Genomic DNA, 14,869 nt, shown 5'->3' with positions numbered 1-14,869 from the left:
AATGACTCTTAACAGATCATATTTGCTCGGTAATCTCGATACATATCTAACTTTTAAGGAGAGAAATTTTCAATTAAAAGTGAAGTTTATGATATCTAACTTTGCTTAAATGGCTGTAAGTAGTTTTCTGTGATACACTTACAATTCCAGTGACGCGTGCAATCTTGTAAATCTCATATATACCTAAATCAAAAGAAGCTCTCCAAAGACCCTTTTGCCACGAAAAAGGATACCCAAGAAACCGCTATGTAATATATACTTACGTATTAATTTGAGGAAAATGAATACGCCGCTCTCCTTATAAGCCGAACATTGACTTGTCAAAAAACCAAACTACAACATTATCGTCAGGAGTTTTTTGTCAATTATCACTTGTCAATTGATTACAATCAATTGGTGCTTACGCTTGCAATCATATGTTTGCAAACTCATGTGCACAGAAGATTTAAAGAAATTTTCAAGAACCATCCTTGCCACGTAAAAGGATAACCATGAGGTCACTCCGTAATACTTACCACACGGCCTATCCATTTTATAAACAGTAACTTACTTTCCTTGAAAGCATATTGCTATAATCTTTATCATCACTGAGAGGTAGGACCTGACACTTTTATTATGTCTAATTTTGGTGACAGGGACTTGTCTAAAAATCAGTTCAAGACATTACCGCCGGGACTTTTCAATAACATGACTTGGCTTCATAGGCTGTAAGTAAGCTTCTTGAAACAAATCCAATTCCGCTTCTACTTATAAGGATGCCCAAAAGAGCAATTTGAAGTACCCGAGGCCCTACTTAATTAACGAGAAGTAACTCCTTCTTGTTAAGAACACTTTACTAATGCCTTAATCATAGATAACTAAGACCTGAAATTTCTATGAAGTCCTTTCTTGGTTACAGGGACTTGTCGAGAAATGAGATAGAAACATTACCACCAGGAGTATTTAAACACTTGAGTTACTTGATTTGGCTTTCTAGGCTGTAAGCATTCTTTTTGACATGCAATTGCACTGATACCTGGATTATCATACTTTCAAATGTCCTGTGTGTACTTTTGTTGAAATAAACCGTTTCTTTTTACCGTCGATTTCATGTGAACAACACGATGGGAGCGTTTTAAGAGGTGGAAAACCAACGAAATCGCCCATTTCTTCCCTCAGTCTTCCTTTTAACGTGATAGGCGATGACAAACATGTTACAGGAATCTAAAAGGAATATCTTATCGATTATTTACAAGTAGAAATGGCACAACTCATCGAAGAATGGCGTGCCAGAAAAAAGATTATTACCTGTCTCAGAGCATAACTATGCTCAGAGTGACTTTGATCTTCTCTTTACTGCGGAAAAAGAGCCTGCAGTAAAGGAAAAGGCAGATTTCGACGGTAATATCACTGGCACCTTAAAGCTCTGTTGTGATCTTTTTTACAAATATAGCGACCTGTTTAATAACCAGTTAAAGGACTTGCCATCCAGACTGTTTGATCAGTTTCAAAAATTATCAAGTCTGTAACTACAGAACACCAAATATATCCCTCAGTTGCTTAAGCTGCTGCCCCATAAATTTTCAATTACTTCACTCTCTGTGATGGTTTTAAGCATTTATCTACACTATGGCCCATCTTTTTTTCGGAATACAACGCTATAGACTATGAACAGTCCCTCGTTTGCATCAAAGTTTGTCGCGCGAGTCCAAAAAAAAAAAAATTGGTGAAAGAAAAATTGAGGTAAGCGCGCCATGGGGAGCTCCGAGGGTGAGAGGCTCGGAAAGAAAGGACTACAGACTGAGCCCAAGAGTTTGACCTTGCGCAGTTCAAGAGTCGAAGTCGAGTCTCAACAACGAAACTCCCAAGAAGACAATTAGGAAGGGCGGGCCGGGAAAGGAACAATCGCGGTAAGGATCCCGAAGTAATTTAAAAATTACATGTCTTGCGCTCGATTTAAGCTTGGGCTCAGAATACGGAGCCATAAGTTGACACTTAGAAGCTGCGTGAGGTGGAGTGCCGATCACGGTTCTCAAATCACTATGACCGGCAGTCGGAAACTTTCGTAATATTTGACGAAAAAGTGGTAGACAAGGCTCTGTTTTAGAGCCTGTTTTCAAAATTGCTAGAAAGTCCTTTCCAGCGAAAAGAGCTTCAAGCTACAGTCTGCTCTGGTTTCAGCGAACGAATTGTCGGAAACCACAATCAACATTCCTTAAGTGATCAGCCATGAATAATCTGGAGCGTTAACAAGCTTTGACACTCAAAACCACTAGATGAAAGATGTCCAGGCGATAGCCAATCGTATTTATATGCGTTGTAAGCGCGACGCAAAAGGAAATCTCTTTTTGTTAGGCTGTAGTTTCTTCTGTCCGAGTGCCAAACTTCACCGAAAAGGAAGGACTGCTCGCAGTCTACAGTTTACAATACTTTCATGATGAACATACCTTAACCTCTAATTGATTATCAGTGAGTTAATAGGTTTCACAAAACTTCCTTATTTTTTGCTTTGTAGTGACTTGTCCAATAACCAACTAGAGCAATTACCTCCACAAGCTTTCACTGACAATCCCCGTCTTAGAGAGCTGTAAGTAAGACTTCCTTATTGTGTAAGTGACATTTGATAGCAGCTGTGCCTATGTTCAAGAGTTGGATAACTTTCCAGTCGTCTATTTGGGTTTCATAGATAACAATAGCACAATTGATTAAGAGAGGCTTATCACTCAATTTAAAAATAGTTTTTTAAACGTATGTGGTAAAGGAATTGTTTTTCCCCTTTTTTTCCTGTGCTCTAAAAATCTTGATGATTTTATATCAATGCTCCATTTGGTATACGCAATTGTTCGTTTCTCGACATTCTTGTGTCATTATTAACCCGGTGGCTGTGTGACATAGGCCATAGTTATCTACGGATCTTTTCCCAAACGCGTTGTAGTAACCAACTGCTAAGCATGTCAGGTAAAATTTCAGAAAAGGAAGAAATCTGGCATTCTTCGACTCGGGGACGGTATCGTTTGCTCCAGGTTGCCAATGATGAAAACTTTTACTCCCAAGGTGGCACTCCATCAGTATGACACACACTTTTAATGTTCAAAAGTAATATAGACTGTCAGAAACTGTCACTGACATATATAAGGACTAGCTATTTGGCCTTTTCGTCATGGAGGTCACATTAAACATCACGCTCAAAATTTGCTTTGCCTGAGAACATATTGTAGATATCGAAGTTGTACATATACCCGGCACTTAACACCTTTTACATGTACATATATGTTGTTCTCCTTGGTTACAAGGAAGTCATCTGAAAATGAGAAAAAGGCATTGCCACCAAGAGAATAACCAAGTAATCAAACAAAGTATAAGCATAGTTTCCGCAGAGCGAGTAATATTAGTGACGCATGCAAGGAAAAAGGAGAAAGAGGCGAGAGAAAAGTAGTTGATTGGTAAAGTTGCTAGTGGACCAGTAATTACAACACCAAGAAAAAAACTATATCGATAATATAGCAAAAATTAGTTTTGTCGGTAAAGGTAGGCAACTCTACTCTAAGTTTTGTTGGTACTGTAAGTAAATGTAACTTCTTGTCCGCAAAAGTATGAAATATAACTATGACCACAGTTTAAAAAAATATATTTGTAAAAAGAAAGATGATCAAATTTGAGGAAATTAGCTTTTAGACAAGTACTCAAACCCCATACTAAGTTATGATGACTTGTCGACCATAAGGACCCGTCAAACAACCGGTTAAAGAATCAACAACCACGAGTGTTGCTGGCATTAGACTTTTCTTCTGGTCGGATTTAACGATGTTAGTCAAACTCTTCCGTTGCACATAAAATAAGGCCCATTTATTTTACAATTCATTCTCCTTCAGGTGAGGGCACGACTCAACCAAACCGGGGGGATGCCTGCGAGGGGTCTGGAATTGATATAATTATAGGTGCTAGGCCCCTGGGTTTTATTTGAGGCCTCCAACTTTCTTTAGGGCGAAGAGGTGTTTATTCTACAGGGCTAAAAACAAGGGCCCGCTTCCGATTCGATATTTAGGAAAACAGTTCCGACAATATTAGTTGTCTTACCATTATTTTTTATGTAAAGACGAAATAAACAATTTTTAATAGAAAAGAAAAATCGAGTTTCCAGATGGGATTTGAACCCACGACCCTCCGTGATCTAGTCAGATTTTCTAACCACTGAGCTACAGGAGATTCTATGATGAGCAAGGGTCAATTAGTCGGTATTCACTGGAACCGCATCACTCGGCTACACAGCCAAACATCAGCTAGCGCATAGAAGCTCACTAACAGAATCACGCTGTCACATTAAAGCATCACATGCATTAAAGCATCACATGCAGCCAACCAGCCTCCAAAGTGAGCATGTAAAGATGAAATAAAAAATTTTTAATAGAAAAGAAAAATTGAGTTTCCAGATGGGATTTGAACCCACGACCCTCCGTGATCTAGTCGGATGCTCTAACCACTGAGCTACAGGAGATTCTATGGTGAGCAAGGGTCAATTAGTGGGTATTGACTGGAACCGCATCACGCGGCTTCACAACAAAAGGTTTAAACTGATGACAAGGATGATTGGTTGCACAATTAGCACCTCACATTTGCACATGTAATTATCACTTCACCATCCACGCACACGCCTATATAAATCTGTTGACATGCTTCATTAAATATTCTCTCTGAACAGATTCACTTAATTTTATCGTTGCAACACTTACCTCTTCGCCCATTTTGCGAGCTTTACCTTTACCCAGATGACCAGGTGTTACGAAAAGCACAACAATAGGTCACACAATCTTACTTGGTCTTGGATTATCAAGATTTAGCAAGCCAGGAAGGTCAGGTTAACTTGAATGAAGAGAAATGAACTTACAGAGATATTAACAAAAATGAGAAACACATTTTTAAAAAATCACAGTAGGCCATGCACTAAAATCTAAAAATTGACTTTTTACCCATTTTTCCATATTTCATTATCTTAATTATTAAGTCAAACCTTGCTCTTAGTTTTGATGTCATGTTTGTTTCACTGCACCGTGCAGGGATTTGACCTTGATCGTCTCTTTACTGCGGAAAAAGAGCCTGCAGTAAAGGAAAATGCAGATTTCTACGGTAATATCTGGCACCTTAAAGCTCTGTTGTGATCTTTTTTTCAAATATAGCGACCTGTTTAATAACCAGTTAAAGGACTTGCCATCCAGACTGTTTCATCAGTTTCAAAAATTAACAAGTCTGTAACTACAGAACACCAAATACATCCCTCAGTATCTTAGGTTGCTGCCGCATAAATTTTCAATTATGTCACTCTCTGTGATGGTTTTAAGCATTTATCTACACTATGGCCTATCTTTTTTTCGGAATACAACGCTATAGACTATGAACAGTCCCTCGTTTGCAACAAATTTTGTCGCGCGAGTCCAAAAAACAAATCGGTGAAAGAAAAATTGAGGTAAGCGCGCCATGGGGAGCTCCGAGGGTGAGGGGCTCGGAAAGAAAGGACTACCGTCAGACTGAGCCCAAGAGTTTGACCTTGCGCAGTTCAAGAGTCGAAGTCGAGTCTCAACAACGAAACTCCCAAGAAGACAATTAGGAAGGGCGGGCCGGGAAAGGACCAATCGCGGTAAGGATCCCGGAGTAATTTAAAAATTACATGTCTTGCGCTCGATTTAAGCTTGGGCTCAGAATACGGAGCAATAACTTGACACTTAGAAGCTGCGTGAGGTGGAGTGCCGATCACGGTTCTCGAGTCACTATGACCGGCAGTCGGAAACTTTCGTAATATTTAACGAAAAAGTGGTAGACAAGGCTCTGCTTTAGAGCCTGTTTTCAAAATTGCTAGAAAGTCCTTTCCAGCGAAAAGAGCTTCAAGCTACAGTCTGCTCTGGTTTCAGCGAACGAATTGTCGGAAACCACAATCAACATTCCTTAAGTGATCAGCCATGATTAATCTGGAGCGATAACAAGCTTTGACCCTCAAAACCACTAGATGAAAGGTGTCCAGGTGATAGCCAATCATATTTATATGCGTTGTAAGCGCGACGCAAAAGGTAATCTCTTTTTCTTAGGCTGTAGTTTCTTCTGTCCGAGTGCCAAACTTCGCCGAAAACGAAGGACTGCTCGCAGTCTACAGTTTACAATACTTTCATAATGAACATACCTTAACCTCTAATTGGTTATCAGTGAGTTCATATGATTCACAAAACTTCCTTATTTTTTGTTTTGTAGTGACTTGTCCAATAACCAACTAGAGCAATTACCTCCACAAGCTTTCAGACACAATCCCCGTCTTAGAGAACTGTAAGTAAGACTTTTTTATTGTGTAAGTGACACTTGATAGCAGCTGTGCCTTGGCTCAAGAGTTTGATAACTTTCCAGTCGTCTATTTGGGTTTCATAGATAACAATAGCACAATTGATTAAGAGAGGCTTATCACTCAATTTAAAAATAGTTTTTTAAACGTATGTGGTAAAGGAATTGTTTTTTCCCCTTTTTTTCCTGTGCTCTGAAAATCTTGATGATTTTATATCAATGCTCCATTTGGTATACGCAATTGTTCGCTTCTCGACATTCTTGTGTCATTATTAACCCGATGGCTGTGTGACATAGGCCATAGTTATCAAGGGATCTTTTCAGAAACGCGGTGTAGTAACCAACTGCTAAGTATGTAAGATAAAATTTCAGAAAAGGAAGAGATCTCGCATTATTCGACTCTGGGACGATATCGCTTGCTCCAGGTTGTCAATGATGAAAACTTTTACTCCCAAGGTGGCACTCCATCAGTATGACACACACTTTTAATGTTCAAAAGTAATAGAGACTACCACGTCATAACTTTAAGAGTACTTTCTCCTTTGTTCATCGTCAATTACTCCATTTTCTAAAATTCTTGTTTATCCGTGTAATCTATCATCTAAAGCCGTGGCCGATTGTGGTCTGTGTATCAGTTCATAGCCACAAGAACGGAATTCCTACCTTCAGAGTGTTAATTTATCCCACTTTACGGTCAGCAAAGTGTCTGTTCTTATGATAATTGCCATCATCTTCCAATTCCATAATTACAGTAGATAAAAGGATACACATTGGACCAACGTTTTCATAAATGGTTTTCTTGATGACACTTCAGATTCTTGAACAACAACAAGTTAAAGAATTTGTCTTCTGATCAACTTCCTTGTCGGATTTACTTGTTTAACAACCATACAAACCTGTAAGTGTGGTGGGTTTAGAATTCAGTGTCACTTTTCATTTCCTACCGAACACAACAGAAAATAAATAGCCTCTAAAATGACAATGAAGGAAGACCACAATTACAAAGACCTCTGTTAGTTTTATGTACACTTTATTAAACTACATGATACATACATATCAGCTCCATATTATGAAACACTTATTTTTTATCTTTAAAAAGGTGCTACAAAGTACGTCTAACCTACCCATGAAATAGTACAGACCTTTACTTCTAATATCTGAGTTATTGGAAGTGAAGGTCTGTACTATTTCATGAGTAGGTTAGGCGCACTGTGTAATATGCACCTTTTTAATGATAACAAATAAGTATGATAAGTTTGTTATCGTAGGTTCACTTGACACTTCCTGAGGACACCAAAAGCCAACGTCTTTCATTTTTTTACTTTTCATGTCGTTTATATAATCCACTGTCTCCCAAGCCAGGGGGTTGTAGGTTGGGGTTTTTTTGTTAGCCACGGAAACAAAACTACCACTTACAGAGCTACATTTATCCAGTCAGAAGTTTCTGCTCTTATAATGATTGCCTTCTTCTTCCAGTTCCGAATTAACAGTGCATTAAAAGAAACAAGATTCAACGAAATTGGTTCTAGCTGGTTTTTTTTTTTTTTTTTTATTATTATTATTATTACACCGCAGATTCATGAACAGCAAACATTCAAAGAATTTCTCCTCTCGTCAACTTACTCGCTGGAAAAACTGGCGTAGCGACTTTAAAAACATGTAAGTGTGGTGTGTTCGGAATCCAGTTTCACTCATTAGATCTCGTAAATACAACAACCCTGAAGTTCCAAAATTCAACAGGAAATAAATACTCTTTTGCCTTATGGCAATAAAGAAATACCACAATAACCACGACCTCAGATAATTTTTCCACATATTATTAACTGCACAATGATTTCATATCAGTTCCAAAGATTGGAAAGTTTTTTTTTGGTAGCTCAAAAAAATAACGTATTTTGCTAAGTGTTCTTTACCTAGTTAGAGAATATTATGGCCGCTTTTATTTGTACGTACAGGTATGATAGCTTTTGCATTGTAGTTACAAAAATGATTAGACCTGTATCTTTCTTTTTTAGTCTTCATTAAAACCTATTGAACCAGAATCTTTCTAGTGCTATACCAGGCTAACAGGACCATACTTCCAAACTGCTTACAATCCCATAATACATATATGTCAGTGGACAACAACCAGAATTTTAATTCCATCGTAGATCATTTCTACTTTATTGTTTGACAAGAGTTTATGGTCTTCGAAGTTGTGAGTGGAAAAAAAAATTAAGGCATTGAAACGCAGAGCTCTACACTTCATATTTATGAAAATGAATGTAATGTCAAACACAGAACCCTGGACTTCAATAAACTGGAGACGTTGCCAAGTGACGTACTCAAGGCCCATAAGATATATGATCTGTGAGTACAGTTCTCTGATGTTCGCTGCGATGGCTACTATCCTCTAAATCAAAGGAGCCTTCGCTGACTGGTCATTATATTCCCAGTTTCATCCTTAATAGCTGTAAGCGTTTTCGATTATTTAAACCATTGAGACGGTATGCAAATTAAAACAAAAAAAATTGGCAAACGGTAAGTACTGAGAAGAATTTGTGAAAAATCAGTAAAAAGAAAACAAAAGAAGCAAATCCTTGGTGTAGGGTGCCCCAATCCTCCTCCTTCCGCACGACCCAAAAAAGAACAAACTTTATTCATAATTAAAAATAGTTGGAGTTTCCTTTCCTGTTGTCTTATTGTAATTCCATCGATCAAAATCTACTGGATTGTAACCAAGTGATGAATAGTTTAATTAATTATTGCTAACACAAAAATGTAAGGTAACCTTTTTAAAATATTCCTTTTTAATTCCCTTCATTTGGTAAAAATTATGGAATTCTCGTAAATGCCAATAATTTTAAAGCTGGCTAGGAAACAGCAAGTCGAAGACATTACCTGAGGATCTGTTCGACGGGCAAACTGTGTTAAAATACTTGTGAGTAGTAAGAATCATCTTTTGTAACAATACCCATTTGGAAAGTAACCGACTGCTCTCTTTACCTGCTGACCGGGACACGAACATTTGTAAACGCAGCAAATTTTAGCGTGGTCCTAAAAGTCGGGTATATGAATAAGGGCACTTTCCATTTGTTAAAACTGGCCGGCCCGAAGGAACTGGCTCTCACTCGTCAAAATAGAAAGGCCTAGGAAAATCAGCTCTTGCGTGGAATACACGCAAGAGCTGATTTAAAAAATATGACGGATTTAGCAACGAAAGTTTATAACATTCCGCCAACTTTTTCTTCACTTTCTTTCGCCGGAGGAGGAAACTCCTTTTAAGAACCATGTTGTTACGGGTTTCGCTGTCTTTTTTGTCAGTGGGCTCTGGGACCCACTCGGTCAGTTTTATTTCCCAGTCCCGTTCGGTTCACAGCTCGTGTGTTGCGTTTTAGTTTCGGTAGGTCTCACCTTAATTTATCACCTCAGTTTCTCAGTTCATCATTCATCGCAGATACATCCATGTAAGTCTTCATCGTTCCGTTATTTTATCGTTTTTGCCTTGTCGTATTTTCTGTTTTCTGTTTTCTGTTATCGTTTCATCGTTTTCTGTATTTATTTACATGTAGTTTCACCATTCGACACTGAAGGAAAATAAGCCATCGATTTGCATACTCTTAGTGTCTCGGTTGAACACTACGCTAAGAACGCTACACATGTAGAAGATGAATCTGTGTTTTTTTCAATTATGTGTATTTTTTCTCGGCGCAAACACAGTTAAAGCTTAAAGGCGTAATATTTTTATTTCTAGTAAGCTTACATGAACCGTAGGTCAGGTAACTAAACGCTGACAAACAAGAAATACAAGTACTTGGATCTTATAAGTTAATACTATAATTGTTCGGAACTTAAGCCTCCATCAAGTACTTTCAAACTGGGTAAAACAAAAATTTCTCGAACAAGGCTTCCCTTGTATAATAGTATGCCAACATATACCGAGACGAAATGCTCAAAGTTTGGAAGTCGCACTGCGCGGGTTAACCTTTGACACCTTTCACACTTTCGACCAGAAAATAGCCAAGATATTTAGGTGCTTTCCTGCTCCACGGGTATACAAGAGAAATTTTCGCGAGTGGAAATAGTCTGTGAGGTGGTTTCTTCAATAAATACTTAACAAAACGAGGAAAAAACCAATAAACGGGCAAAACGAAAGCCGATTATTCCTCAATGCTTGCTTGTTTGATTGACAGTAAAAAGATAAGGTTGCTAGGCTGCCGTCTCAAAACATTGCTGTAAATTGTTTCTCAGCTTTATATTTTAGGCTTCCTTCTTTGACAGAATGTCCAGGAATCGAGTCATAACACCCATTTTCTCCTCGTGCATCCTTTTCTTCTTTGCATTCGTCAGAAAATCGACTACCTTCGCGGCCGATGACTTCGACCTCCGTTTCCTTTATTTCTTTGGAACCCCTTTTACCAAGGACGATTCCTCGTCTTCATCCGTGGATGTAGAACCAGTGCTTGCTGTAACCAACGAGGAAACAGTCGCCGGTGAAATAATTTTCGGGTCACTACTGAAAAGGAATGATATCTTGTCATTTAATTCACATTCCTCAAAGTCATTCCCCGTTTTGGCGTTGTGCCCTCTTACCTTTTCGTACTCCTGTAACTCTCACTGACGACTTGGTGTTGAATTGCTCTGCAACTTTATCCCATGCAGCTTTCTTTCATACTTTGTCTTTGTCGAAGAAGTCGGTTTTTTTCCCGTCGTGGGGAAATCAATAGTTTGGTGCTCTTTGACGACCTCTTTAAGGTATTTTAGGGAAGAAATTAATCCTGTTTTCAATCAAAACAATGGACAAAATATTATACTCACCACGAGTCTGCGATCAACCTGCCGCCATTTTTCAACGCGTAGAATTCCCGCGCACTTCCCGCGTTCAGCGCCAGTTTGGCCAGAACCAGTTCTAACAGTTCTCAGAACTCGTGCGTTTCATTTACGGACGTACTAGTCCGACCGGCCAGTTATAACAAATGGAAAGCGTCCTAAGAGTCTCTGAATTGCACTCAGAAATTTTTTTTTTTTAGAAACATTCCTCAGTGATCACCGACTTACGAATAAGTCTAGAGTCCAATGGAGTATGAGAGCGAATGGGAACGAACTCAAGCGATTTGGCCTAACTGTTAAACTTTTAGGCCCGGTCTTTCGTGTTCACACCTCTTTAGAAAATTTACTTGAAATGGACAGTTTGTGGCCTAATTTTTAGCATTTCTTGACTTTGCCAATTTCTCATCGGCTAGTTTGAAAACGAAAGTTGACTGTTTCTGTATTAAAAACCCTAGGCGTTTGGTCAGCAACCAGCTCGAGAAGCTACCCCGCAACATATTTTATGGATTGACCGACTTGAAGAAACTGTAACTAATATTATTTTTCGTAAATCAGGTTTAAATGCTAACTTAAACTTTACTCTGTAATACGTTGTGCAAATGCAAAAACTGAGCCTTGGAGTAGTAACGAAAATTGGTGCGTGATCATTCACGGGATTATGATGCACCAAAAGAGCCTTCTTAACCTCGCTAGAAATGATTGTTTTGAACAACCTTTTCTGAAATGGTCATTAAAGTACGGCGGTTAAAAAGTTGTTCTCAGTTAAATGTATTTCCGCCAATCTCGAAAGCAGTTCCAGACTTTTGTTAGAAATGCCGCCAATGATGTTTCAAATCTATCAAATTTAACACAAAGAGGAAGAATACTCGGGCTTAGATTTTATCAATTTCTTTTTCCCGTGGTTTTCCCACCTACTTATGTATTTCTATCTTACAATCGTTTGCGATTACCTCCAATGTTTTATAATATTTTAAGATTATTAGCCAGTGGCGGATTAAAATTTTAGATTCTGATTTCAAAATTATCCACACTCGGCAGAGAGGATAAATCTGTTGATAATAAATGGAAGAAGATGAACAAGCGTCTTAGACTTAGACTTGTTTCTCCTCTTCCTCTTACTATCGTAGCCTTCTCCTACTAATTATAAAAGCTCATAAAACGTTTGAGGCAATTGCAAACATTTTTAAGATAGAAATTATTAAAATATAGCGATATTTTAATAAATATAGTGATATAGCGACGCACTAAATCTTGCTGACCTTGAAATTCTTAGCGATTGGCGGAAACAAGCTTGCGTGAATTTTGCTAATTCCTGCCATGTGTCAGGAACACTTAGTAGTCTCTTTCAGGTTCCGCTGGTTTATTACCACGGTTATAATTTGCGCTCAGGCTCACAATCGTATAAGGCGTCTACTGGCAAATGCAAAAGCTATATTGATTTTGTAACTGTCAAATTTCAAAATGTATGTCGTGACCGCCCCCTGTAATTCAGTTGTAACTACAATAGGGTTGAATAAACGATTGATTGATTGATTGATTGATTTTCTAATCTAGCCTTTCGAATCTTTGTTTTCCGTGGTAAAAATATTTAGTTCGTTGTCTTGATTAATATCAACACGTCGAACAGAAGTATTACTTCTGAGAAAACTAACCGGAATTTGTCGAGGAAGTCTTCGTGCCTCAGAAAAGGATACCTATGAGATTCTCTACCAATAAGATTTTCTCAATGAAATGAGATTTGCCACGAAAAAGGATACCCAAGAAATCACTATGTAATATATACCTACGTATTAATTTAAGGAATATGAATACGCCGCTCTCCTTATAAGCAGAACAGAGACTTGTCAAAAAATCAAAATTACGACATGATCGTTAGAAGTCTTTTGTCAATTGTCAATTGATTAGAATCATTTGAAACGGACGCTTGCGATCTTATGTTTGCAAACTCATGCGTACAGAAGATTTAAAGAAATTTCCACTGAAAACTCTCCTTGCCATGTAAAAGGATAACCAGGAGATAACCATGTAATACTTACCACCCTATCCTTTTGATAAAAACTAACTAGTTTTCCTTGAAAGCATATTGCTATAGCCCTAATCGTCATTGAGTGCTAGGACTTGACACTTGTATTATGTTTAATGTTGGTGACAGGGACTTGTCTAAAAATCAGTTAAAGACATTACCGCCAGGAGTTTTCAATCACATGACTTGGCTTCGTCGGCTGTAAGTAGCCTTCTTGAAGCAAATCCAATTCCGCCGCTACTCATAAGGATGCCCAAAAGAGCAATTTGAAATCCCTCTAACGCCCTACTTAATTAACGAGAAGTAACCCCCTTTCATTAAGGGTACTTTGCTAATATCTCAATCATAGATGACTAAGGCCTGAAATTTTTATGAAGTCCTTTCTCGGTTACAGGGACTTGTCAAGAAATGAGATAGAAACATTACCATCAGGAGTATTTAAATACTTAAACTACTCGATTTGGCTTTGTAGGCTGTAAGCATTCTTTTTTACATGCAATTGCACTGATACCTGGATTATCATATTTTCAAATGCCCTGTATGTACTTTTTTTGAAATAAACCGTTTCTTTTTACCGCCGATTTCATGTGAACAACACGATGGGCGCGTTTTAAGAGGTGCAAAACCAACGAAATCGGCCATTTCTTCCCTTAGTCTTCCTTTCAATGTGATAGGCGATGACAAACATGTTACAGGAATCTAAAAGGAATATCTAATCAATGATTTATATGTAGAAATGGCACAACTCACCGAAGAATGGCGTGCCAGAAAAAAAAATCAACACGAGTAAGATTATTACTTGTCTCAGTGCATAACTATGCTCAGAGTTACTTTGATCGTCTCTTTACTGCGGAAAAAGAGCCTGCAGTAAAGGAAAAGGCAGATTTCTACGGTAATATCTGGCACCTTAAAGCTCTGTTGTGATCTTTTTTTCAAATATAGCGACCTGTTTAATAACCAGTTAAAGGACTTGCCATCCAGACTGTTTGATCAGTTTCAGAAATTAACAATTGTGTAACTACAGAACAACAAATATATCCCTCAGTAGCTTAAGCTGCTGCCCAATAAATTTTCAATTATGTCACTCTCTGTGCTGGTTTTAAGCATTTATCTACACTATGGCCCATCTTTTTTTCGGAATACAACGATATAGACTATGAACAGTCCCTCGTTTGCAACAAAGTTTGTCGCGCGAGTCCAAAAAAAAAAAATTGGTGAAAGAAAAATTGAGGTAAGCGCGCCATGGGGAGCTCCGAGGGTGAGGGGCTCGGAAAGAAAGGACTACAGACTGAGCCCAATAGTTTGACCTTGCGCAGTTCAAGAGTCGAGGTCGAGTCTCAACAACGAAACTCCAAAGAAGACAATTAGGAAGGGCGGGCCGGGAAAAGAACAATCGCGGTAGGGATCTCGAAGTAATTTAAAAATTACATGTCTTGCGCTCGATTTAAGCTTGGGCTCAGAATACGGAGCCATAAGTTGACACTTAGAAGCTGCCTGAGGTGGAGTGCCGATCACGCTTCTCAAATCACTATGACCGGCAGTCGGAAACTTTCGTAATATTTGACGAAAAAGTGGTAGACAAGGCTCTGTTTTAGAGCCTGTTTTCGAAATTGCTAGAAAGTCCTTTCCAGCGAAAAGGGCTTCAAGCTACAGTCTGCTCTGGTTTCAGCAAACTAATTGTCGGAAACCACAATCAACATTCCTTAAGTGATCAGCCATGATTAATCTGGAGCGTTA

The 14,869-nt window shown here is 38.4% G+C and overlaps 1 protein-coding gene across 2 annotated transcripts in view; it reads left to right on the top strand.

Moving 5' to 3' along the window:
- Positions 1-6,025: 6,025 nt before the first annotated feature.
- Positions 6,026-14,869, top strand: part of LOC111341986 (uncharacterized) — a 28,223-nt gene continuing 19,379 nt past the window's right edge. The window contains exons 1-7 of one of the 2 annotated variants that reach the window (XM_088759085.1): positions 6,026-6,288; positions 7,115-7,198; positions 7,876-7,959; positions 8,581-8,649; positions 9,149-9,220; positions 11,565-11,636; positions 13,262-13,333. In XM_088759085.1, the coding sequence (XP_088615211.1) occupies positions 7,880-7,959; positions 8,581-8,649; positions 9,149-9,220; positions 11,565-11,636; positions 13,262-13,333 (365 nt within the window). In that variant the 5' untranslated portion in view covers positions 6,026-6,288; positions 7,115-7,198; positions 7,876-7,879. The remainder of the gene's footprint in view (positions 6,289-7,114; positions 7,199-7,875; positions 7,960-8,580; positions 8,650-9,148; positions 9,221-11,564; positions 11,637-13,261; positions 13,334-14,869) is intronic. The other variant, XM_088759087.1, reaches the window with a different exon arrangement.

Source organism: Stylophora pistillata, chromosome 1, assembly GCF_964205215.1.
Source record: "Stylophora pistillata chromosome 1, jaStyPist1.2, whole genome shotgun sequence".
NCBI classification, from domain to species: domain Eukaryota; kingdom Metazoa; phylum Cnidaria; class Anthozoa; order Scleractinia; family Pocilloporidae; genus Stylophora; species Stylophora pistillata.
This window is presented reverse-complemented; position numbering and strand designations above follow the sequence as displayed.